Source organism: Kryptolebias marmoratus, linkage group LG16, assembly GCF_001649575.2.
Source record: "Kryptolebias marmoratus isolate JLee-2015 linkage group LG16, ASM164957v2, whole genome shotgun sequence".
NCBI classification, from domain to species: domain Eukaryota; kingdom Metazoa; phylum Chordata; class Actinopteri; order Cyprinodontiformes; family Rivulidae; genus Kryptolebias; species Kryptolebias marmoratus.
The window spans coordinates 16,787,240-16,814,466 of NC_051445.1; the positions used below are offsets into that span (position 1 = coordinate 16,787,240).

General features: G+C 38.8%; 1 protein-coding gene across 18 annotated transcripts in view; it reads right to left on the reverse strand.

The window, feature by feature from the left end:
- LOC108232279 (focal adhesion kinase 1) overlaps positions 1–27,227 on the reverse strand; it is a 56,302-nt gene that overhangs the window by 14,808 nt on the left and 14,267 nt on the right. For 6 of the 18 annotated variants that reach the window (XM_037980354.1, XM_037980355.1, XM_037980352.1 and 3 more), the window contains exons 3-26: positions 25,358–25,638; positions 25,099–25,265; positions 22,889–22,976; positions 22,472–22,551; positions 22,203–22,265; positions 22,045–22,099; positions 21,542–21,682; positions 20,866–20,943; positions 19,385–19,492; positions 18,326–18,443; positions 18,145–18,202; positions 17,729–17,799; positions 17,316–17,333; positions 16,656–16,712; positions 14,788–14,808; positions 12,612–12,709; positions 12,226–12,310; positions 11,989–12,089; positions 11,088–11,203; positions 10,892–10,992; positions 10,717–10,806; positions 10,375–10,579; positions 4,393–4,504; positions 2,105–2,932 (exon numbers count right to left, since the gene is read on the reverse strand). In XM_037980354.1, the coding sequence (XP_037836282.1) occupies positions 2,105–2,932; positions 4,393–4,504; positions 10,375–10,579; positions 10,717–10,806; positions 10,892–10,992; positions 11,088–11,203; positions 11,989–12,089; positions 12,226–12,310; positions 12,612–12,709; positions 14,788–14,808; positions 16,656–16,712; positions 17,316–17,333; positions 17,729–17,799; positions 18,145–18,202; positions 18,326–18,443; positions 19,385–19,492; positions 20,866–20,943; positions 21,542–21,682; positions 22,045–22,099; positions 22,203–22,265; positions 22,472–22,551; positions 22,889–22,976; positions 25,099–25,265; positions 25,358–25,594 (3,096 nt within the window). In that variant the 5' untranslated portion in view covers positions 25,595–25,638. The remainder of the gene's footprint in view (positions 1–2,104; positions 2,933–4,392; positions 4,505–10,374; positions 10,580–10,716; positions 10,807–10,891; positions 10,993–11,087; positions 11,204–11,988; positions 12,090–12,225; positions 12,311–12,611; positions 12,710–14,787; positions 14,809–16,655; positions 16,713–17,315; positions 17,334–17,728; positions 17,800–18,144; positions 18,203–18,325; positions 18,444–19,384; positions 19,493–20,865; positions 20,944–21,541; positions 21,683–22,044; positions 22,100–22,202; positions 22,266–22,471; positions 22,552–22,888; positions 22,977–25,098; positions 25,266–25,357; positions 25,639–27,227) is intronic. The other 12 variants (XM_017409931.3, XM_037980349.1, XM_037980350.1 and 9 more) reach the window with 12 other exon arrangements.

The window sequence follows — 27,227 nt, forward strand, 5'->3', positions numbered from 1 at the left end:
ATTCTATAGGTGGTCAATGTGTCCCTAAATTGAAACTTTTGTAAGCAAAATTTGAGACAAAATGCCAACTACCATATGCGTTTGTTTACCTATGGCTGAAGTGACTAAAAAAATAGGTCAAACGATACACTTAGCAGTCTAGCTGAGGTTTTGCCAAAGCTCTGACTTTATGGCGCCCCACTGACTGCTTGAACCCCGGTATTTATTCTCAACAGTTGTCTTACTCAGTATTTCTCTTTTGTTTCATGTTTAGCAGCAGATTCATGCTTCTATTTCCACCTAAACTTCTTCCCTGAGGTTCTATGCTGATTCGGCCATATTTGTTTACCCGACTGATGATTGACTTAAAGTAGGCCAAACAGAAGCCTGAGTGAAGGTAACTCATGTTAAACTCATGCTGCTTTTCCTCCCTGATTTCTAACCCGTGTCAGATATTATACAATGTTTTTAATTCTAAGAAACAATGAACTTAGAGGTAAATATTCATGTACGTAGTATAGAAGTGGAAGGTTGCTTTCACAGCTGAATCACTTAGATTTACAGCCAAAACAATGAGCTACCATATGTATGGAATGTCTGAGCAACAGCCAACACTTTTTTCAAGCTAATGATGTTTTTATGAACAGATTTAAGTGAAGACACTTAAACTTACACTCACTGTCCTCACCCAACACCTCACACATTCATACGGGCTTTAGTAATATATATGCTGCATTAAAGTGAAAGGATTAAAAAATACATAATTTTAGACTACATCTGTGTGCTACAGACATTGGCGTAGTTAGCAGAAAACGTCTGTTTGTAAAACTAAAACAGTTAAATGGGTTTTAATTTTGACTAAATATGACTTCAACAACATTTTAATCTCATACTGTGTCTAAGAATCATGTTAACCAGAGGACGTTTTGTAACCTCACTGTGTACCCTTTGGATCGTTCATGTGTGCCACGTGAGTCGGACTGTTAGCGCCGTGGATGTAGGATTTATTAGAGGCATTCTCAACAGGCCAGAAATAGGATGCAATGATCCGGTGACCTCTGCCTGACACAAACATAAATATAAGCATCCACAATCAGTCACAAAGGACTGGGAACGTTTGAACAGCATGCTAGAAGAAGCATCCTATCAGGAAAAACAACAACATGCTGATTGGGCTGGGTTGGGCTAAAAAAAATTAAGCAAAAAACACTTGTAAAATAAAACTGATGGTTATTGTGTGGGTGGGTGGGTGTTTTTCAGTTTTGGCGAATAAAACACTTTAGTCAACAGATGTTACAGTCTGTCTATAAAGCAATAAATAAATAAATTGAGAATAATGATTATTTAAAAAATGGAAATCTTGAATCTAGCAAAAACATTCCTTTTCTAAAAAGTTGTTTCTTGTTAGGAAAACAAAACAAAAAATACAGCAAATGTATGACAATTGTTTGAATGGTTATGTGTTTGTATGGATGTGAGTTTAAGTAAAGTCAGATTAAAATGTATTATTTAGATAATCAGTCAAATAAAGACAATTTCTTTAAACATCTAAAATACCAAATAAACATTTTGCAATAAGCTTAAAGGCAAACAGACTGTGTTCTGTATGTTTCTTGTTCAATAAAACTAATATTTTCACAGCTTTTTATTGTTTTGTTTAGATGCAATACCCCTCCCCCCCAAAAAATGTAAGACTAATAAAAAACATTTAGGTTATTTCATATAGCCAGTCTATTTCTGCTGTGAATTATTACTGGTTGGTAAAGGGAAAAAAAAAATCAAAATGTGGTTACAACTCTTTTATTATTGGATCAATTCATAAAGTTTTAAATACTAAACTTTCAGTAACAACCAGTCATTGTATTTCCATACTTAACTTTAATTCTACCTTTTTAAAGTATTTAACATTAAATATTAAATTGGTAAAAACAAGTTTAAAAGGATGTCAACATAAAGTAAAATAAACGGCCTTCCCAGTTCTGTTAATTTTTCATTTTACAACCAATCACTAGATTTTTGTGAAAGCCTCAAAAAGAAGAACGTTCAGTGTGTTTTTTCTTAGGCACACAGGTTTGGTCTTGTCATTAACAAACACTGAAGCAGAGCTGAGCAGCGCACCACCTGCCTGGAAGGGTCCGGACCTGGGTCCTTCAGAGCGGGGAATGGAAAACTGGGTGGGGGTGGGTACGGGGAGGCTGGGCACTGAGTTGGGTGGGTGAGGGTTGGTGACAGACAGATTATAGGCTGAGGGCATGGCAAGGACTTTCTCTGAGTGTGGAGGGGGCAGCGGGGGCCTCAGAGAAGGCTGGAGGGGGGCACTGGGATTAGTCTGGCTGTCGGGGTGAAAGCTGGGCAACAGCAGGTTTTCGGGGTTTGAATTTGACTTGGACCGGATCGTTTGTAGAGGACGAGGACAAACATTTGACATGCTACTGGCAAGTGGGTCAAAGTTCGGAGTAGACTGGGATAGGAGTGGAGAGAAGAGCCACGGATTAGAGTTGGTGCTGTTAAACTGGGACGAGCCAAGCATGACTTCGTTAGTTGGGATGTCTGTCTTGTTTGGGCAGCTGCCGGTGGACAGGCTGCGAGAGTATGTGCGTGGTAAAGAGCGGACTTTAGTTTGAGGCTGGAACAACAAGGAGGGATAAAGCGTGGATTCGGGTTTGGACTCTATGTTATGCCGAGTCAGAGAACTGCTGTAATGAGTGGCGCTTTGAAAAGCTGGGTGAGGCTGACGACTGGCAGAAGAAGAGAAGGGATGGGGAAATTTCAAAGGCAGAGAAGAGAACGGAGGAGTGGGTGGGTGAGAGGTGTGGGGAGATGATGGATGAGGGTTTCCAATGCAGAGGGAAAGCTGTGAGGCAAAGTGTTGGTTTTGAAGGCAATGATGAGGAGAGGGAGCAGAAACACAGTCCAGACTGAAGGTGGGCTGCAGGGAAGGACGACGGCTGGGCTGCAAACAGATACAAAGGCAGAGGAGGGACATATGGGAAATAAAGTATCATAAAAAGAAAAGATGTGTTGTGGTCAGGAAAGAAACCAAAGCACAAACATAAATGTATAAGAGTACCAAAAGCATGCAGTGAAGAAGTCTGAAAAATGTTATCTGAACACGTTTAAGTTCCTGTTTCATTTTATTCCATTTCCTGGTATTAACATCCACCAACTGTGGCTTTTCTTTACACTATAATAGGAACCAGATTTACTGAATGACCTCTGACCTAAAAACCCCTTCTCCCAGTCTCTCGAACTGCTGCTGAAGATATACAACTTTAGTTGTAACTAACAGAAGCAGCTAACAGATGCTGACAGCAGGGGAACGGTGGCAATAAGTCAGAGAAGCAGGGAGCAGCTGGAGCAACAAGCTGTGAGGTGGAGCAGTTCAAGTCAAGGTGTAGGAGAGATGTATGGGAAAAAAACATTTATCACAAGCTACGGCTATGTAAGGCATCTAGGTAGAATATTTTCAGCAGGACATCGAGATTGGCTGCAAATTTTAGGAAATAAGTTAAAATTTTGCATTTTTATCAACCGATATGAAAGACCCGTGGCCATGTAATGTGTGTTTGTGTGTGTGTGTATATGTTCATTTGTATGTCTGTTAGCAAAATATTTAATGAACAACACTGAACAGATTTTAATGAACGTCTCAAAAAGTAACTTGTAGTCAGCTTGATTCAACGTGGCTCCCACAACTAATCAACATTAGCATGAAAAAAATGTCTATAACTAATAACTTATAATTTACAGATACTGAACTAAATTTTGATGTGGTAGCACGCACAAGCACACGCATTGTGCAGCAACTTTGCCTAAAACTTTGAGATTAATTGTTGGCTTCAATCCTATTTTTATGTAGCAATTTATCTCCTGAACCACTGGACAGATTTGAATAAAAACTCATAAAAAAATCATTGGATGCACGTCTACAACTCATTAACTTTTGGAGTCAACCCAATTCAAAATGGCCACCGCAGCTAATCATCCATAGCCAATACAAAAAAAATGACCACAACCTGATCAGATTTACAAATGCTGAGCTAAAGATTGATGTGGTAGTAGCTGAGAGTCATCCTCAACACAAACTCCGAGTTAACAGATGTTGTGAGGTCTCACATAATGTCCTTTACAAGGGCTGACCAAAATACTTCATCATTTCGCCTCAAAAGATGACCTTAGTTTGAAACTCTGACATGAAACGCTTCCTTTATGGGATGACACTTTTCATTTAATTATGTTTTTCATAGCCCTTTGTACTCAGGTAGTTTACTTGAAAAAGAAAAAAAAAACAGCAAACAATTTTCTTGGAATCCTGGACAGAAGCACTAAAACCATAAACCTGTGTTTTAACTCACACACACTGTTTTAAGTCCCACACACACACGCCCACAATGGTGTGTAGGAGAGTCTTACTTTTGGTGGTGCCTCATCAGACCCTCCAGAGTCCCAGGAAACAGTGACCTGCCTCCTCATCTCCATCCTGTTCCTCTCCTTCTGCTGAACCTTCTCCTCCTCCAATATCGTGCTGGAAACAAAAGGGAAGGAAAAAAAAGAAATTTGTATTTTTTTGTAAACACCTGGCATCAATACAACACAAACAGTTGTGAAATGTCAGTCGCTGGTATGTTGACATATGTCGTTGTAGACAAGGTGGAAAGTGAATAATGACTGAAATGAGAAGAATGAAAATCAGATTTATGAGGTCGAGTATCGGCAAGTTTCTGAATAAACACGAATAAAGCAGGAAAACAAGTTATTTGCAACAAATAATAAAGAATTTATAACGTCCATTTCATTTGTATTGTCTGTCAGGTCCCATTACAAAATAACATTTATGAAGCACTGGCAGATACTGTTACAGAAAATGCACAAAAAACTCATTTCTACATTTTTAGGCTTTCGTCTAACATAGTTTAAAAAAAAAACTACTATGAAAACCCTGTTAAAAAGCACACACTGTTCTGTCAGTTTTATGACGGTGTGCTGTGCACCCATAAAAACTTAAATACGGAGCATTCCTCGCAGTTTGTGCAGACAAAACAAACTACTGCAGTTAGAAAAAAACAAAAAACGTGAATCTCTGCATCAGTGTTAAAGGATTAAGGAATTGTCTGTTGTGTTGCGATCCAAAAATACTGTAATTCTCAATAAATCTGTGGTACAAAACACTGACACTTCACTCTACTTTATTGCTAACGAGTGACATAATGTTCGCACTGCAAACTGTTTCAGAAACTAAAGCAGTAAATCTTCCAGTTAAATTGCAAAAGAACTACCTAAATCACTGCAGAGTTAGTCAACATTCAACACCCATCACCCAGAAGATTTTGGTCACATGTAAACAAAGATACGGAAATGAACCCACTCACTAACCCAGACTAAAACGAATCAAACCCTGAATCTCAAAGGAAGGATGGGATTCTGAGGAGCTGCTGGTTCCACTCTCTGTTAAACAATTCAGCTCACACACTCGTTCTACCCTCAACAAGGGTGAAGCTATTTCTAGTAACATGGCCGCCCTCCCGTTAATTTGTCTCCTGCTGAGAGTTTGAGTCTTTCTGCACCTGTCCATGTCCATCTTCTGCTCAAGCTTTTCTTCCATCATAATGCACAAAAACCACAAAACCAAAGCAATAAGTCACACTGAGTGGTGGATTGATTTATTTCTTACTGTGAAACAATCATCAGTATCATTAGACTCAAATATATCCTCCGACAGCAGAGCCAGTCTTTTTTTGTTGCTTAACTTTCCTCATGTTAACGCCATGAATGTTGGTAATTTATTCTAATAATCCAGTTTTAAGCTTAGTTTTCTTCTCAATACTTTAATTGTCTATAAGACTGTTTTTCATTTATTATTGTCCACCGCCAATAACATCTACAGCTAATTAACTTTTGGAGTCAACTCCACTCAAGATGGTTGCCCCAGTTAATCAACTTTTGGCAAAGACAGATGGCTGTAACTCAGTCGATTTGACAAATACTGAGCTAAAACCTGGTGTGGAAGCAGCTGAGAATCATCCACATCACTTACTTCAGGTGCCAACATGTTGCTTTTGTTCGAATGTGTGAACAAACATTTCATGCTAATTTTGAATTCGCCAAAGAAAGTCTAAAAAGCAGTCCTCAGGTCACAGATGTGTTTCCTGTCAGTTTCTCAGTAATTTTATTTCCTTGACTTTAAAATCTGACGACCGACTAACAAACAAACTTATTTAAAGCTCAAATGTAACCCAAAGCTTCACGTTGTATAAGAGTGAAATGAAATCACGCATGAACATGTGAGACGGCGATACCATCAACACCTGGCAGCCTCAGCACACACACACACACACACACACTTTCCTCCCCCACCTTCACTCACCACCGCAGCACCTGGAAAAACAAGGCCTTCCTGAAGATTATTCACCCAGGCTGAGCCGACTGCACAGATTTCGGTTTTAGACGATCTGTTGGTTTACATCCCAGTTTACCCAATCTCAGACCAGCAGCAGTAAACAAAACTCTATTAGATAACTGCTGCTTGTTCAGTCAAAACAAAGGGATAAATGTCAGAATGTAAAAATTATGTTATATATATATATATATATATATATATATATATATATATTTTTTTTTTTTTTTCCTACAAAAGACTTTCAATGACTTTAAAGCCTTTGTTTTTGGAAAAAAATATGCAGTCTCTGCATTTTGAGAATAATCTTTTGGAAATGCATAAAAACCACAAATCAAATTATCCACTTTGCAGAAACTGGGACCCTTCGGAGGCCTCGCCGGACAACATTTCAGATCCTTCAGCAGAGCAAATCAAGTTATCCTCTATGGTTTACCAGAGACTCAGAAAAAGTCCCCGTATTAGACTTAAAACATTTTCACAGAAATAATCAACATATGCAGTATATAACTATCAAAAACCTAATCGTTCCAACCATTCAGAAAAAAACTGACTGAAGCTGCATAGATTTTGTGAAACAAATGGTACAATGTTAAAACACATATTTCCCCATACTTTTTTTTCTGCTTTCTGGAAAACGCCATATTTTTCCACATCTTTTAGGGCTGTACAGGACCCCTGAGTTCAGACTGAACTCACACACACTTAATCATCCAGTAGATGTCAATCACAACCATGTGCAGCTGAAGATACGGTACAAGAGATAAGCACTTTCAGGCACAACATTTAGAGAAGAGATATACGTTACCTCAGCAAAAAGCCAATCCAGTTACCACAGAATGATCCTTCCTCAGACACTTTTGAGAGAAATCAAACAGCCACCAGAACGATGATGGGCCAGCAGCCGTCAGCACTGACACACTGCAGAAGGTCAACGCGAACAACAGCAAACGACACAACGCTAAATTGATAAAGCCTAAAGCGCCTGGATTATAAAACTATGCTCTGTTGCAGCTGAGACTCCACCGGTCTGCAGGCGTCAGACGTCCTGCCAACGCGCTCCACCATCAGGATAATATTGCCTGAGCACCAGAAGCCTCCGCGGTCCGACTGCTGGAGCAGGGAGTTACATTAGATCTGCTCGGCTCTTTCCTTCTTTCATTCTCTCCCCATTTCTGTTCTTTGGAAAGCTGGAGCTCCTGGCAGCTGCCTACTTTGTAAACACCCCCCCACCCCACTTCTCTGCCACACACACGCACACACACACATGTTGGTCTACCATCTAGAAAATTGTAGCAGAAGCTAGGGGCTGCATATTTGGTCAAAGAGACCTATAATTGATCTGATTATATAAGGGCCCAGTCAAACCAAAGCTTATCCAAACTTTATAACCTTATATGGCGAGAGTTTCTCCTAATAACAGCCCGCAACCACGACCGACACGGCCAACACTGACTCTGTATCCAAGACACCCATCGAGGCACGGAGAGAATCCATTAGCCTTCCATCATGTCAATTTAAATAAACGCTCCTAATTTTGTCAACCAAGCACCAAATGCAAATCTACTTTTCCACGTTCCGTTAAAACTTGCAAACTACAACCATGTGGTTCGTGTCAAATGAATACAGATGCATATATATCACCATAATGTGAAGGCCTGAAACTCATTTGGATCCAAAAACCAGGAAAAAAAGACCAAGGAGGGATGATAAAAAAAGGCCAAAGAGGTCAGGAGGAAAGGATGGGAAAAGAACTGGAGCTGGAGACGGAGAAAGAGGGACTCGCTCGCTGTACACATGGAGGTGGAATTTCAGGTGTGAGTCACGCTGCTTTTAAACAAACTCATAAAACCACAGGAGTTAAACATGCACTCTTATTTTCCTGTTTCTGCATTACTGAGAGAGAGAGAGACACACAGGAAACGTGCCCGCTGAAGGAAACAATGACAGCATTGTGCTGTGATGCTGCCATGTTTAACTTGTGGACATGAACTTGTGTGTAGAGCACATTTTTTGCTGCAACAATGGGATTTAAATGTAAATCTACTAACACAAACTTTATAAAATCTAGTTTTTACTTAATTCATTTTTAACCACAGAGAAAATGTTATAAAACCCAACTAAAGCCTTTCTAGCATAAAGTTTCTCATTATTTTGCTTTCTTTTTGACACAACTGTAATGACATCCCACATGTGGCTCAAATACTGTAAGTCGGTTTTAGAAAAATAAAACGGCTCAAAATTAATGTTAGCTTGTTCTAAGTGCGTAGTACGCATGCTAAAAGAAAAGGGAGGATTTTAAGACATTATTGTGTGCTAAAAAACAAATTTTAGTTTGAGTAAATGTAATCAAAATTATTGAGGCAACAAATTCTTTGTGCATCTATAAGAATTAGGTCTCTACTTTACCTAAATTAAAGTGTAAATATGGAATGTGTGTAGTAAATAAGCCTGAGCATCCGTTTAGATTGGGTTTCATCTTTAAGTTACAGCCTTCTTCAGTTTCCCATCAGGGGGAAAACTGAAAAAAGAAAAAAAAAATTCTAAAAAAAGTGCAAGTCTTGTCAGGTCTCAGCAGCTCCGACTTGACTAATGGGAGCTGAGAAAAGCTCAGCCCTGACTGGACCTCGGCTTACCTCTACTGTAAACCACAAAGATTAAAAAGGAAAAAGTCAGCGAGGCTTGATAAACACTGCCGGCACTCTGCTGGCACTTTGATAAGAACATTTTGTTAACTTGTTAAAATGTAACTTCATCCTGGTGTCACAACAGTTTAAGTATATTAAATGTTTTAGCGTACAGTAACCTACAGTTTGCTGATGCTATTATTCTTCTACATTCTCGGGGCCAGTGATGCCAAATTGACAATTAGTAGATATTTCTGACTGATTAGAAACGAGCTTGGCTGCTATAAATCTTCACACAGTATGGTTAGTCTCTTTATTTGAATTAAAGTCCTAGCATTCCTTGAAGGAGTGCATATCACTGAGAGTCAAATACTCTGAGCTAATACTACATCAAACTTTAGTTTAACATCTGTAAATCTGACTCCAAAAGTTAATCATGTGTAGACGTACAACCAATGAACCAATTTACTTTTATTTATATTTGCTTTTTTTCTTAATATTTTATGTGTTATAGTTTTACTACTCTTTTCAAGAATTTTACAATTTGTGTAATTTATTTACAATATGTAAAATTATAAAATCAGTGTTTTCTCGTTAATAACAAAATTGTGTTTTCTTGTATTGTTTTAGTCCTTTTGTTGGTTTGTTTGATTGTTTGTTTTCTTTTATCTACTGAGAGTCAACAAGAAGTAATGATTGAGCAAACCTAATTTATCAGAAACAACAGGGAGTGAAGATGGGAAAACTTTGTGACAATCAGCTCCATCTGAACTGAAATATTCTGAGGAGTTTCTGTCCAGTGATTAAATCAGAAGTTTAGTTTAGTGCCGTTTGTTTCTGTGTGTTCAGTGACACCTGCTGTCAGGATGATGTCAGCGAAAACTTCATTTGAAAAACATTTACCGTTTCAAATTTCCACTTATATGAAATGAAACGAGCGGACTTGGATTTACACGGATCGACTACTAATATGATGAACTATAAACAGACTGAAAAGCAGCTTTTACCAGATGATCTGGAATCTGTTCACAGAAACAGCAACACTGCTTTACACAGGTTGAGATAAATGAGTTAAATAGGTGATTTTTTCTACAGCTACCCAAGAAAGAATTATCTACTAGTCTGAATTTTAAAAAGTAATTAAAATTATACTGTTAATGTCAATCAATCTGTTTTCACAAGGTTGTTTATAACACCTAACCAGATTAAAATGATAAAAATGTCTACCACAAACATGCAGAGCAAAGAGCAAACACCAAAATGTCTCAGTGTAAGTTTATCATCCTACAGGAGGAAGTAAAACATATTCTGCATCATAATTGCCCATCTGGACACTCCAAACAAAGTACGCCACAGTGGTGTTTTGTTAAGTACCTCAGTTGTGTTTTAAGCTCATTAAAGCGCGGCCTCTTGCTGGGATCATACGACCAACATTTCGTCATCAAGCTGTAGAGAGTAGGAGGGCACTGAGGAGGCATAGCCAGCCGCTCGCCGTTCTCTATCCTGCCGATGACGTCGTTGTTCTTCACACCCTGGAATGGCTTGATGCCGTACATCAGAATCTCCCACATGCAGACGCCTGTAGGGAGACGGGCAGCATGAGCGAGAATCTCAATCTCAAGGTAGGCTGCTCCAGCTCAGGAAAAGAGGAAACACGTTTGATGTTCAAAACAACAAACTGGGATAAAAAAAAAAAAAAAAGAGGCTCAAATTTACCAAACATCCAGACATCGCTGGCTGATGTGAATCGTCTGAAGTTGATGGATTCGGGAGCCATCCATTTGATAGGTAATTTACCTTTAGATGCTGGGAAACGGGAATAAAAGAGCCGAGTTACACTTCACTTATCAGAGGAGCGCTCTGATGAAAACACAGGGCAGTATTTAGTCACCTTTATAATACGAGCTGTCCTCCATGTATCGAGACAGTCCAAAGTCTCCCAACTTTACACAGTCAACTGTAGACACCAAGACATTTCTTGCTGCAATGTCCCTGAAGAAAACAAACAAATAAAAAAAAAAGAATTAAAAGAGGAATGAGAGCCATTGTTTTATGGCGTTTGGCTGAAATACTTCAGGTTTTCATACCTGTGCACGAAGCGTTTGCTCTCCAGATATGCCAGCGCCGTGCTGAGCTGATAGGAGTACAGGATGAGAGAGGCCAGATCTAAACTGTATTTTCTAACCTGGAGAAAGGACCGTAACTACGGAAACAAAAGAGGGACAAAAAAGGCAGAGAAAACAATATGAGAGTAGTGAGCAATAATGCCGATCAAAAGACAAAAAAGAGACAAGAAATCCAAAGATGCAAAGTGTTCACCATTTTAACTTCATAAGTCTCTTTTCTTTACATGAACATAAGATCAGCAATTTGTTAAAACATGCAAATAAACTCAATATGTAACAACAATAATAGACTTTAAACAATTTATGACCTTGAAAGCCAATATTAGGTATGATTCTTATTATCTATCAAAGCCTGCTTCCACTTAGGAAAACTTCTTGCATTGTCTTCACATTTATTCCATAAAGATTTCTCCAGACTGCATGAGAGACATTTCAAAGGTTTTTGTTTGATGTTTATCGTCTTCAGTCTGAAAAGATATTGTCAAATGATCCATTTTCATGCATGGATTTCCATTTTATGCCTTGTCGAACTGTTTATCTCCAGCATTTCTTATCTATTTAGCTAAAGAAAAATAAACAAACTGTAGTTCTATTATTCTACAGACAGCAGCAAATAAAGCGGCTTAAGATACAATTCACTTTTTTTTTTTTTGCAAAGTTGTCAGTCATATGTAGACACAACACAAGTAGTAGTTATGGTACCTTTTTATGCTTGAATAATTCATATTTAATTGAACAATCTGGGGATACATGTTGCAAATTAGCCTAGACAATAAATGTTATAGGGTACAGTATTTGTTAATACTTAACCTTTGTCTCTATATAAATAAAGAATAAAAGAAAATGCGTTAAAGAGTTGTACCTCTCCAAGAGTGCAGAGCTCCATGATGATCCACACTGGATTCTCTGTGATGACCCCCATCAGCTTCACTATGTGAGGGTGGTCGAACTGACGCATGGTCACTGCAGGAGTCAAAACAAAGAGGTTCGAGCAAATCAAAAAAAGTGACGATGACACCGTCCCTCTGCAGAAAACTGTTAATTTCAAATAATTGTTTTCATTTCTTGGGTAGGTGAAGCGCGCACACAAAAACCTTACATGCTTCCTGGAGGAATTTTTCCCTGACGCTGTCTGATGTTGAGTTTTTGCACGTCTTCACGGCAACAGACAGAGCTGGATTGTCCTGCAAGAAACACATACAGCAACGCAAATTCACTAACAACATCCAGATACAGCCCATTCTACTCACTTTAAACTACACAGAGTAATGCTTTAAACTACAGGATGAATTACAAATGATCATTAACAGACATGTTTTACCAGTATTGTTACAGAGCAATAAGCTGCTCTCATTATTAATATATTTTTAATAATTGTTAAACAGCTTTACTAGAAACTGCTGTTGCGATGTAAGTGTAAAGACAATCTTAGTCAGTCTTAAACAATTGTGCAACTTACACAAGCATTACTGATTAGGTACGTACCGGGCTGATGTAGACTCCTTGGTGGACATCTCCAAACTGACCCTCTCCGATGCAGCGTCCCAGCTCTATTCGATCTCGCTGGATCTCATAATCTCGTGCTACACACATGACAGACAGAGACGTTTACAAACAAACCGATACAGACACACACACACACGAGAACAAACAGAAGAGACTCAGATCAACAACATACTTCTATCCACCTATAAGCCTCGCACTTTCCAAGCTTGTTAGAGCACTTTACTGTGTGCCTGTGTTTATTTCTGCATCACAGGTAAAACAAACACTCAACTTAATTGTTGGAATAATTGTTTCTCCACATTTGCTTAGAATTTGCACAAGTATGATGGACAGACTAACAGATGAGGTCAGGTAGGAATCCTGGTGAAATATGATGTTTGCAGATGACATCGTGATCTGTGGTGAGAACAGGGAACAGGTGGAAGAGAACCTGGAGAGGTGGAGGTATGCACTTGAAAGACGAGGAATGAAAGTCAGCCGCAGTAAGACAGTAGCTGTGTGTGAATGAAAGGGAGGCAGGTGGAGCAGTGAGGCTACGAGGAGCGGAGGTCACAAAGGGGCGGGACTTCAAGGACTTAGGGTCGACTGTCCAGGAAAATGGGAAGTGTGGTAAAGAGGTGAAGAAGAGAGTCCAGGCAGGATGGAGTGGATGGAGAAAAGTTTCAGGACTGACTTGTGGCAAAAGGGTGGCAGCAAAGGTCAAAGACAGTGGTGAGAGCAGCCATGTTGTATGGTTTGGAGACAGAACAGGAAGTGGCAGAGCTGAAGATGTTGAGGTTCTCCTTGGGAGGGATGAGGATGGACAGGATTAGGAATGAGGTCATCAGAGGTCCAGCACAGGTTGAAGGACTGGGAGATAAAGTTAGAGAGGTCAGACTGAGATGGTTTGGACATGTGCAGAGGAGGGACAGTGGGTATATTGGTAGAAGGATGTTAGAGACAAAGAGGAGATCTATGGATGCAGTTAGAGAGGACATGGAGGGAGTTGGAGTGGGGAAAAAGTTAGATGAAGAAAGATGACTCGCTGTCGCCAAAAGAAGAAGACACCGTTTTAAGTTTTGATTTCTTCCTCTAACAAGCTTGGATTTATTGCAATCAGCATCGTCAACAGCATGCAGCGACAGCATCAGCAAACCACAGCGAAACGTGCCACGTAACACAGACAAACAGCCAATAACACCCAGTGTGGAAATAAACATGAATTACTTTGTTGATTCAAAAGTAGGATGGATAAAGTCAGGTAGATTATAAAGTAGTGAATCATCACTGTGGCAGCATTCACAGGCTAAATAAGACCTGTGTTACAGTGATTGGAAAAACAAACGTTGGCCATTATTCTTTCATTTTTACGCCGGTTGAAATTTTTACATTTTTAAATTTCTTTCTAAAAATCAAAAATCAAGGGTCTGTGAGATACAGGCTGTTGAAAGCTGGTGGTTTGCTCTGCCTGACAGGCATTACACTGTTGCCCTGACTTTGTCCACCTAACGAGCACATAAATATGACATAAAGCAGTTTAACATTTTCTTTTCTTTAAATCATTTGTGCTATCTAAATGTCCAGCACATGAGTGACTTTCAGAGGCAGCTATCAGGCAGTAATAACCCTGGAGGGAGGAGGGTGTCAATGTGGTGATATGTTGCAGCAGACAGTAATAAAATTCAGCACTTTGCCATAATTATAAAACTCTTGTTTGGGCGCTTTCTCGAAATGTCACCCATGTTGTCTGAACCTTAAGAAAATGCACTGTTATGAATTAATAATGACGTACAACCACTATTTGTTTTAGTAGTTCATGTTTTGCAAATAAAATTGCATAAATATCTGTAGCTATCTAAAGCCTTCCTCTTACTGCACACTTTTTACTTTACAGTAAAGTTATAGGAACATGCCCTTTCTGTATAGTTTTAGAATAATCCAACCTTTCCTGGTTACATTATACTAAAACTTAAAGTCTAACTAAAAGCTCCAGTTCTGAATCCAACACCATTTCAGCAAAAAAACTGACAGCACGCCAAATATCAGAGGGGGGGTCAGGGGGCAAATGAACAGGATACAGATAAAGGAAAATATCCTAAATATACTTTTACAGTTGCAAGCAAACAAAAAAAGGGTCACAACAATCACCAAATCAAAGGGTCATCACTTCCATTACCTTGATCTAGTCCATAGTATTCTAGGAAAAGGGGTTAGTGATGAGAGACAGAAATAACTAGCTTTGAGTACAGAGAGCCACAGGTTGTTAGTGTTGTTTCTTTAATAATTATAAAAGTGACACAGAGGAGTTAGAGGCACTGCATGTCAAAGACTCTTCTCTTAAGTGTTTATCACATACAATTTCTTGTTTTTTATTTTTTTTAAATCCTAGCTGTGTTTTGCTTAATGAATATGGATTTGTCAAGGATTTTCAAAATACAAAAGCGAAAAGAGAGCAAATAAATACAACCCTTTTGGTCGCCTCGCGCTCAAACAGTTTGTGACAGGTGTGTTTTACAGTCAACTAAACCCATATTTAGGACGCCAACAAAGCTGTAAAAACTTACTTCCAAATCTTACAGAAGGCTGCAAAGAAACATGTTTAACAGACTAGTCAATACTATTGATAAAGCAGTATTTTTAATTTTAGAGTGAATACACACAGATGTATTTGTTTTTGTTGTAAAGATATTTATTTGTGTTTACAACTTCAAGTCCAAAGCAAACAAGTAGGAGTTTTTACTCACAAATGATCAAAAAACAGCCATGTTTGATTGTGTTGATGTGCTGTCAAGATCTATACAATATCTTGTGGTAGTTTAAGTGGGCAGCTCTGTCAAAAATGGTAAAATATTCTAACCTAACATGCAGCCAACTTTCTCCCATATCATCATAAAAAGATAAATCAGGTATTTGAAAGTAAGAAGTACAAGGTTTATCAACAATTAATATCTTATCTGTTGTAGATAGCTCTTTGAACGACCTCAGTTTGGAGAAAAAGAGAACTATTTCTCGAAAGTGAGGCTGTTCAAAGAGACACGTTGAAGTAAGATACTAAATGTCCATAACCTTTCCACAGAAATCCGCTTCTGAAATATCCCTCTAAGGTGATACCACCCATCTGCTCTGCCTCCTGATGCTACCCACTCAGCGCGGCAGCGAGCATAACAAGATCAACACGTCTAAACAAGGTGAAAAGGATGAACTCAGCAGCTACTGAAGGCCCTCTTCAACCTCTTATCTAACGGATGTTTCATACTGAAAACATTTAGTTTTTTTAATTTAAACTCTGTGACCAAAAAAAATATTACAGCAGGCTAAAGGCATTTGAAAATGTCCACGATACTGCAGACAAAGAGTAGTTAATGTATCAAGAATTTGAGGAAGCTGTGATTCTTGCCTAATCTTGTGGCAGCTCACCAGAATAAATATAGACTGCAGGGCTAATAAAGTGTGTGGCTTCCTCCTCTAAAATCAGTATAAAACATGTGACTCCGGAAAATGTGGAATCATTCGGAGGTTCCTCATCTTTTTATGCAGTTTTCTAAAAAAAAAAAAAAAGCTCAAATCAAATGTCTGGCTGAAGTAAATCATAGTATGACCAACGTGAACTTAAGGTGTTATGAAGTTATGTCTGAATTAATCACAGAGGTTAAATCTGTCTTTCAAGCCTTGCATGTGTCACCACTTTATTTTAAACACATCCTTTTATTTGGTATTATGACAGAATTAATCACAAGCTAACATAAGAGTGAAACAAATCAAACATCTTCAAACTACATTGCTCCGATAAGAGTGTCCTCACTGTGCAGTTAGCTGATTTTGGCTGATATAAACCTTTCAGACACACAATCTACAGCACCGCACATATTTATGTCTCTGTAATCCTCTCTACGTGTCACAACAACGACCTTTCTGCCTGCACGCAGCCATCAGACACTTGTACGCACGCGCATTATGCAACATAACTCCACTGAGCAGCAGAGGCATAAACCCCGACACACCTGTCATGTTTGCAGCACTCGAGTCCAAAAAGAATGAACTTACTCGAAGGCATGGTGTACGTGTCCTCCTCATCTATGATCTCGGCATAGTCGTCCGTTTCTGCAAGGACAGAGAGCAGTCGTGAGAAAGAGCAGAGCCATGCTCTCTCCCAGCTGTTGACACATAAAGAACTGACAAGATTTATCAAAATAAAACATCTTTAACAACTAAAGACACCATAAAGCTGGAGCTTCTACAGTATCTTTATATCCATCACCTGCTGCTAACACATATCACTGCATGAGACTGAAAAAATTTAGTTAAAAAAAGGGTGCAAACCGAAACAAAAACACATTACCGTTATAGAGAATAACTTTCCAAAAGACCGTAACCATAACCAATTCCAAACACGAACACAACAATTATAATGTTCATGCACTACTGCACAGATGCACACAAAGAATGACTCTGAAGCTGTACAATAATGATAGAAGCAGAACGATATAGGCAGGAAGAAAGGGGAGGGATGGAAAAGGTTTTGTTTTTTTTTCCAGAGAAACAAACTGAAGAAAAACAGCCTTAGTCATGGGTCATAAAAAAACAGGCAGATAAAGAGACAGAGAGACAAAGATACTGTCCGTGTGTACAATACGCTAACTGCAACAATATTAATAATAATAATGTTACTAATTAAAAACATTTAAATTAGAGAATGAGGTTTACCATCACCACTAATGTGACCTGCAGAAGCCACACGCGGCATGAAAAACAGCAGAGAAGGAAAAAGTGGAAAAGAAACATTAGTTTTGGCCTTAATGTGTGAAAAACATACAAGTTCACATATATAATTAGCAGTTTGCTAAAGTTTTCAAGGTGTTTTCACTTCAAACTCTAAATGTGAGTCAGTCAGAGGTCAGCAGACAGGCAGAGACAGTAACAGTGACTAAAGCTCTCCACAGGGACATCTGGCGAGACAAGAACTCTCCACGGCGCATACAGACGGAGCTTTATGGGAGAAACTGCATAACTATGAACTCTTTATCCAACTTCTATCACATAGGGTCACTCATGACATTCAGAGCAGAGGACACAGAGGCAGACCAAGTGGATAAATATATATATATATATATATATACCTGACACACAAACAGCTCGGGTTCGTACTCCATCCATTCGTTTTTCCATCCGCTTCTCATGATTCGAAACTCTGCAACAGAGACACAAAAAACACAGATTTGGCTCACAACCTGATGAATGTATTCAAAATAGGCTATTACACAGCAGAAAAAGGGAAGCTCCACCCACATGCTGTTATGTTTGCGGTCTAACAGAGGTAAAAATTAGAGACTTATTTTGAAGCCAAATGAGTGTTTATATATCTAAAAAAAGATTTGGCCCATAAATGCGTAGCACAAGAACTAAACTAAGATGATAAGAAGTGAGCTTCGTGACACTGTTTCCTTATCTGTTTCTAGACATTTGAAACAATGAAGCAATTTATTTTAAAGTCACAGATTGTATCATGATCAAAATTAGGAATTAGTTTCCTTACTTTGGTATGGAAGGAAGAGCTCTGTCACCTTCTGCAGAGACAAAAGGGAGTCCAAGAACTGAGACATTTCAGTGAAGTGAATACAGCAAAAGGTAAATTATTTTCTTTGTTTTAAGTCACAGTCGTTATTGAATTATAAAAATCTGGCATAACAGAAAACGGCAGTGGTTGCGTAACCAACCTTTGTGAACTCGAACGATGAAGGAGCGAGAAACTGAGAAGACGAGTCGACAGTAACCGTCAATCAAGTCCGCCATGTTTTCTGCAGTGGTCAGCAATGCTGTAGTGACAGTGAGGGGCTGCACACACACACACACACACACACACACACACAGAGGGATCAGTGTAAAAGCAGGACAGGGAGTTGCTTCACAGTGACACAATGAGAGCTTTACTTGGAGTAACATCCAATACCACTGATGGCTCACACACCCCTACGACAATACTGTTGCAAGATGCACACATGCAGCAAAACACACACACACACAAACACACACTCTCTCTCTGACACTCAAAAGAAGATGGCAAGAGCTGTCTTTCTAATCTCAATTTTATTTTTCCACATCTTTTACCTGATGTGCCCTGTGTGATTCTACAGTTTTAACTGTTCAACAAGCAGAATCATTTGTGTGTTTGTTGTTTATTCACACACCGTTACTTCGATCTTTAAGGACTGAAAAAGGCTGTGCCAAATACCAATAAAAGCCAGTAGAAATAAACACGCAAATAAAAATACAAAAGCCTTTGTGCACCGTGATTTTGAAATGTTTTATGGGTGAGGGTATTGCAGATAAGTTGCAAAATAAGATTCTAATTAATAAATATGTCCATAATAATTTATACTACTAGTAGNGGGTGGGGGGGGGTCACATTCTTAAATATTTTATTAGATCACTTAATTTTGATTTCAACACACATTTGTAGAGAAACACTGTCACACCAAGTATTTCTACCTGAAGTTGAACTTAATTTTCTTGTATTAAGTTCTCTAAATTGTGTCTTTCACATCCAAAAATCTCTCAAAAGGGTTAAGATCATGATTCTGATGATCAAATAATGTAGAACTGATGTTTGGTGCTTCTCGAACCACTCGTTTACAGTTTTGCTGTAAATCCTCTCATTTTATGTGAAACGGTTCTTTGAACAACAACCAAGCATTAAGTAATGTTTTACAAAGACCTACTGTGCACGCTAATGTAAAAAGCATCAGCGGATGAGCGTACAGGACACACATTCTTACCTCGGGAGCTCCTGCTACGTTCAGCTGCAGCATGCCTTTCCTGTCCTTCTCTTCCAAAGCAGAGTACTGAATGGACTGGACTTGGTTAAAATTAGCTAAGTGTGTTGGCTGCAGAGACAAACAAATACACAGACACATTCAAAATCTGGCAAAAGACTCAGCACAGAGTAAGGTGCAAACAGTTATTTGGAGCCATAGTAAAACGAGACAGTTTGGAAAATGGGAGGCACTTTGAAAAACGCCACGGAGCAAAAGACTGAATGAAGGATTTGTTTGTGAAAGTCAAGAGCAAGCTTGAACATTTGAGCCAAATGAGCAAAGCAGAACCAAACAAAACAAGTCCGGAGCTGCCATTACTGTGCTATAACACATCTGCATGTGCCAGTATAACACACTAAAGCTCTGAACTTTTGTGTTTTGGGACTAAATTGATAACTTGGGAGTCTCGAGTTTCATGTAAATCCACTTGCAGCCATTGTTCAAAGTCTGCTTTTGTTTCAGGTGTCATCACAACGTTTAGTGAGTAGAAAGTAGCGTTTTAACAGAGTGAGTGAAAGAGAAGCTTTCTCTGCTGGACTGAACGACAGAAAAGAAGCAGGAAAGAACCTTAATGTTTTGTGTAAACTCAATCAGTTGTATCCAAAACACAGGAAACAGAAAACGAAAGACAACAATATTAAAAGATCAATGCATCAAGCTTAAATCAGTGAGAGAAAGGAAAAAAAAAACGTTCATCAAGAATTTACTCAAAAAAGCAGAACATGCTAATTGGCAAAAGTCAAAATGAGACACGGAAGGTTTTCTATTAGTAAATTTGCGAGATCAGCAGTGATCTGCATCATTTCAGAGAGCAGGAAATAAAACCAAACACTAAGATATTGTAGAACCAAAGAACTAAATATTTATAAATCTAAATTTGGCTATATAAAAAAGTCTCTTTAAGGTAAAGAGTGGGAGACAAAATTATAGATAAAACTGTGCCAAAACATGGTGGGAATACATGTTTCACAAGTTAAAAGCTAAATTTCAGGAAGAAGTCCAAAGTGAGAGCTGCTTTTTTACAAGCTGCCTCTCTGTGGAGCATTTCAGGGCTACAGTAATGTCTGACAGGGTTAAAATGAAAAAAGGGTCTGACAGTCAGTCTATCTTTCTTAAGGAGTGAGTCATTCCAAGTGTCATATACCTGTTTTTGTTTTGTTGTTACAAAAGCGCTCACTCAGTGCAATTGTTTTTCCAGTTACATTGTGACATAATGACCACAGACTGAGTTTTTTATAGAGCATTACAGTTGTACTATATAGCAAGCACTAGCAGTCTGTTTTGGCAATTTAAAACTTATATAAACAAAATTTGGAGTAAACAGATAAACCAGCAGGGGGCGGTATGGCTTCCAAATTTCAAGCACATTAAAGTCTCTTTAAAATATCTAAAAACAAACAAACAGATATTAACTTTGTGACAGATTTGTAAGGGGTTCTCACCATTGAGCCCTTATCTGTGAGGTAGCTGATTCCTTCCTCAGGTCCGATTGCTAACTCCACTGATATTACCCAACTAGACTAAAGGGGAGAGCAAAGACAAGCAGTAAAGATACACAAACACTGAGCATCAAACACCATGTCAACAAAAATGTACAAACTAAAAGTTTACCATATTTTCCGGACTATAAGGCGCATTTAAAAGCGTTCAATTTTCTCAAAAAACGACAGTGCGCCTTATAATCTGGAGCGCCTTATATATGTAAGAAGTCGTGATGTTTTAGTACGACTTTGGTAAACTACTTCCTCACTGCCTCGGCCAGCTGCTCGTTAAAGCTAGCCATTGTACAAACCTTTGCTCCAGCAAAGAAACGGGAATGTAAATATTTCTGTTTTTTATCATTAAACCCACACGCCCATGTCAGATTTCTGACCAATCACACAATAGTTCTCGGACACCAACGAGAAAGAAGTTCTGCACAGATGACGTGTCAAGAACAAGCTGCAAGAACTCTCAAACCAGGGCTGAGAGAAAAGAACAATGTCATTCTTTTCTCTCAGCCCTTGAAGAGAGAACAATTCTCTCGGTTCTTGGGAACTATGTAACAGCCTGAAGCCTCCCAATACTTCCTTTTTGATGCTAAAATGCGACATTATTCCTAAAACTTGTGAGACTTACCCCTAAAGCACATTTGAAGCACTCCTTATCAAAGGGGAAAATGGGAGAGAGTATTTCAAAGAACTTGTGGATGCTCTGCTCATCATTGAGGTTGGCAAATTGTTTAAAAGTCTGCTGAATCTGCTTCCGAAGAGTTTTTGCCTGATAGAGAGCAAACAGAAGAAGGAAAAAAAACCTTAGGAAGGGAAGTGTTTCTGGGAGGAGGGTCATTCAGAGCCAAGGAAATCCACTGCACACAATCGACAGAGGCGAGCTGTGAGCGACAACAGGAGGTTTAACTCAATTTCACACAATCAGATAATCGGACATTTAGCCAGAAATCCATCCAGTTATCAAGTTTGTCCTCCTGCCACTCAACCAAACAGCATTTCAGCTGTTTTTCCAACAGTTTAACAGGGAGGTGTTGGCTATAATTCCTGTTGTTGGTACTTCTGTTATCACATAGTTTGCCGGGAAAAAAAATATTAGGTGGGTTTGTATGTTTTACAGTAGCTTAATCTCACCTTCAGGGAATCCAACAGGCTTTTAGGGAAGAACCGTCTCAAACCCACGTCTTTCCTAAAAAGATTAAAAGTTCAGCTGTTACAAACTTGTCTTTGGATACACTGTAAAATTACAAGTGTCTGACTTCTGGTGTGAACCAAATAAAAACTAGCCTTACTCTAGGAGTTCGTAGTTTGATTTCTTATCGAGCGCGTTGCCTGGCATTTCTCTGAAGAACCTCCTGGATAACAAACAGGAGTAAGAGACGTATTTTGTAAAAACAGAGAGAAATGATGCTTACAGAAGATCATTTTCATTGGCCAAAACTCATATACATAAAGGAACGGTCGCACAACAAACTCAAACGAAACAAACGTCTGATAAACTTGAAAAGGTGAAACAATAATTTAAACGTTTGGTTCAAATTTATGACCCTGCTTTTCCTACCTTATTTCCAAACAGCCTAGTTTCAGTGCAACATCTTGATCCACCTGGTCAGCTATTTGTTGCATATAATCACTTTTTACCTGGAGGAAAACATAAATTATAACATTATTTTGGAGGGTGGAGAAACATAAAATGTGCAAGCGTTAATATAGTCTAACAAATTAAATCAAATGCAACTGGACTTCATTTTTTTCTTAATGCTTCAATGAAAAGCAAAACAAAAAAGAAGTCCAGTTGTCTTTGATTTAATGTTAGGATTGCCATGTTCTGGATGACTGAGAAGCTACACTGGTATATCAATAAATCACAGATAAAATTTAAAACAACTCTGCTTGTTCCAGTTTAGTTAGCATTGATTGTACAAGGCGGACATCTTTCTGTTTCCTGCTTTCTTGAGGTCCTGCTTTGTGTTCTCACCTGGTGATAGAGGTAGTTGAGAGAAGGTTTGTCTTCAGAGAAGTGGCTGAGATAACCTTTCGGAAAGTACCGTATCCGCAGCTCATACCTGCGAATGACAGGGACAACGTGAGGGTGGGGTGAGGGGTTTGATGGATGAGGGCTGACTCCGTGTCCTGCTCTTGTTTTGCTGTGTCACTTTAAAAAGAGCGTCTGCCTGCCAACAGAAGGTGGTGAAACTGAGTCTTCTTAAAGCTGAACGACGTGACACTTGCTACTCGGAGGCAGAGCGAAAGGCTTCGCAGTGATTAGCTGCTAAATAAACCATTTTAAAGTGATAAACTTGTAATACCACAAAGCATAATGGGACTCCTGGAATTATGCTGGCCCGCAGCTGTGTAGGAGTGGCAAAAAGAGTCATGGTTGTCTATAGCGGCTTATTTGTTCAAGACTGACACATTACAGAGACTACAGGGGAGAGAAGTGGGTCAGGAGATGCTGCATGCCAGTATTTAGGCAACAAAGATAATCAAAAGCAAAGAGACAATGAATAAAACATCCTAATTTATTATGAACGAACTAAAATGAGCAACAATAATGTGTGAGGGGGGAAAAAGGGAACACAATTTGAGAAAGAAAAGTGAAAGAAGTGAGGGTGACTTAATAGGAAAGACTGAGAGAAAACATGCACGAGAGCGAGAGCTGAGTGAGACAGAGCGGCTCCGTCCCCTGGGCGACTGCTGCTGTTCTAACAATAGCTCGGCGGCAGCAGAAACTCCTGCAGGCTTGCAGCTCTGCTGCCCTCTGAGGCACACAGCCGGCAACAACTGGCAGAGCTCCTCTGCTCTATCTTAGTGCTTCCTGTTGAATTCATTACAATTTTAATGACTTCAAGCTCAAGACAAAGAATTACTGTTAACAATATCCACTGAGGACGTACACGCACGAGAACAGTTTGAATGTAGGCTGAAGATGAAATGAAACGTGAAGAAAAAAACAAAGGCTGTATAAATCATTACACTTTAATAAAAGGAAAAGAGGATGTGCAGTACAGTTCGCTACAGTACAGCATAAAATCTGCTCACACACGCAGGTCGTGTAGTCATGAAATGAAGCCAACTTCTCGGGCTGAATTTAAGTAAAGGCTCCGTTTGCCTTCTAACACTGTGTTTAAGTAGAAAGGCAGGACCTTAAAAATAGCATCACTCACAGTTAAATACTCGGTGTTAGTTTTTCATTTCTGATTGCACACAGCAGCTTAAAAAAGTAGTTTCAGGTTTCGTATGGTTGAATGAGTTCAAATGGGCAACTTGAAGGCTGTGCTTGTCAGACTCTGTCTGAACATTTTGTCAAAATGAGTGTTTCAAAATGCACTAATTAATTAGAAGAAATAATTGAGGACATTCAGAAGAAAGGCCAGCATTCTGAGCTTTTTATTTACTCCCAATATCTTTTTAAATTTCAAACCTTGTCCTGTAATTCTTTATTCATATCTCATCTCTCGCTTCACCTTCAACATTTCTACCAACAAAAATCAAAATTTACTTTGTCATGTAGCTGGATTTAACCTCTCATTATATTTTTATATGTGATGGCAAACTTTACAGTAACATCAAAACAAGACGAGCAGTCTTACCTAACACTGGTAAACGACAGTACATTGTGTCAAACTATTTTTTTGTCTTTTCTTATGTTAGATATTCTAATTTTGATCAATTTACAGTTTCTTTAATTTGTCAAAAATGTAAATATCATATCACGTAAGCCTTTTTGAGCTCATTAAATTTCATTTGCTAACCCATATTTCTTATTACTAAACTCATTCAACATCCTCTGCTCTTTCTTTATGCTGCTCCACTGCTGAACTGTGTTTCTGTGCAAAAATAACACCTCTAAGCATTACAGAAGCACATATGTTGACTTTTTCCATTCAAAAACCTAATTAATCTTGTTAATCTGCATGTTGCACTTTAAATGGCATAACAGTAGCCATTAAAATCTTTACAAAATAGAATTCTTAAAACATAGTTCTGATTATTTTGAATCTATCCATCTATTATCCTACTATATACATAAAAATGCATTTTGACTTTAGTCATGGAGACCATCAACCAAATATAAATATATATGATTATCTATGGACTACATCCCATAAAGTGATGCTGCAGTGATCCTAAAGAAAGAATGACAGAAATGAGTGATGGGAACAGACACAATCTAAAAAGTTGTACCTCCATTCTTCTTGGGGATGCTGTTTCTCATATCTCTCCCTCACATGAGACACGCCCAGGTCAGGATGCAACCAGTGGAGCGCATCAGAGTGCAAATGGGTCAGACGGAGGCCCAGAGAGGACACGCAGCGTAATTTGTGGATTTCTGCTATCTTCTGGATAACGCCCTGTTGAAACAGTTGAATAAATGCTGTAAATAATAATAAAGAAAAATAAGATGCGGAGGATTTGATAGATAAAAAGAGTGTCCTCATCGTACCCGGACATCTGTAGCATCTCCGTGCCTGATGTTACTTGCCCAGGTGCTCGGTTCACTGTTTGTCTCGAAGTAGTGGAAGATCTTAAGGACCCGATCCATGGACGCCGGAGGCCGCTCCAGACCTCCTGCGGACCCACTGGTGCCGGGACCGCCAGGCATTCCCGGTCGGGATTTAACGCCACAACCGCCCGCTGCTGAGTGGTTGAGGCTGGGCTCCAGGTAGGAAGACGATGCCATGCCTGACTCCGACGGTCCTGCTGGGGCTAACTGGCCATCATATTCTGAAAATAGGAGAAACAGCTTTGGTTTTACAAAAAAAACAAAAAAAAACAAAAACTAGTTTCAAGCAATGTCTAATGTACCAGAATACTTATCTTTAATAACATAAGCATTATATGGTGCATATAAACAACGAGACCTTTTAGTGTATAAAGTAAATAGTTACTCATACAGGCTTTCAAACACAACCGAAACACGCACCAATCAATACCACATAAAAGAGAATCGATGGCTAACAAATTCAAGCATAGAGGAGATTATAAAGCTCCATCAATCAATAAAAACCATCAAAACACAGACACAAGGTTTTTATTGAAGACCTAATGGACTCCAGGAAGTCAACAATATATTTAATAGGATTTCTAATACACCGTAACAAGAAGATCACTGAGCAGTCAAGAGAGCAAGTCTACTCATCTTGTTACAACAGAAAGAAAGCTGAAAAAAATCTGCATTCCAGCATTTGTGTGAGGCTCAGCTGAACATTTTTACAGATATATCAACCCCCCATATAGTAACAGCACTTCTCTACAGTGGCAGCCACCCCCCTCCTCTCAGCTATGACATTTGTCTACATCTGATACCCATCGGTCTCGCTCCCCGAATGCATACACCTATATATATATTCTGCTTCCTGTAAGCAAACATGAGTCTTGGTTCACATTTACTGTCATGCATGTATGAAGCTACAATAAAAACTCAGCAGGTACTCATGAATGCAAACTGTAATCAACCATAAATTTAAAAAAAAAAACTAAACATTCTTCTCTCTCCGACTCTGTCACTTATTTTCTTTTTTTTAAAGATATGAATTCAGCCCCCCTCCTTTCTCCTGCAGGCACGATTTCATCCTTTTGTGAGACATACTGAACACCCTGATGCTTCCTGCATCATCCTGCCCCTTCCTGGCCATCCCAGCTGGGTTTGTTGAGTCATCATTAATACGAGAACCGTTTTTAGCTGACTCTAAAATGGGAACATCGTGTAAAAGCAAGAAACGCAGGAAAACCCAAGTCTGATATTTGAAAATCTAAAAAAAAAAAAAAAAAAAGGAATTCTTTAGACCAGGAATCTGCATTTTCAACTACATCATTTATCTGTATATATTTTTTGTTGTGTAACAGAGCAAAGTGACAACAAATTCAGTACACAGGGCTTAGACTAACCCGACTAAAGGAAGCAAAAAATTAATTTTATTAATAATTTCAGTGTAATCCACGTCTTGTTTTTAAACAGTTGCCTCTTTCAGAGAGACAGTGAAATACCAACTTGTCAAATGTAGTTATATGCACAATGACAGCAAAATAAAATATAAAGTATAGAGGATAGGGTGTGTCTGATGCCTCTTTTCAAAAAGTGTAGCACTAAAAGGGTTTTTGTAGCTCTGACACATTACTTCAACTGAGACATAATACTGTATATTTCTTTTTTTCGAGTTTTACAAATGACTGGTTTGGCTCAGAAAACTTTCATTTTTACTCCAAATGATCATACCATGCTTGGTATGATCGTAGCTTTCTGCTGCTATTATTTATAATAACTTGATCTTCATTTTATATGAGTATGTGTTTTGTTAACACAGAGTAGTGGT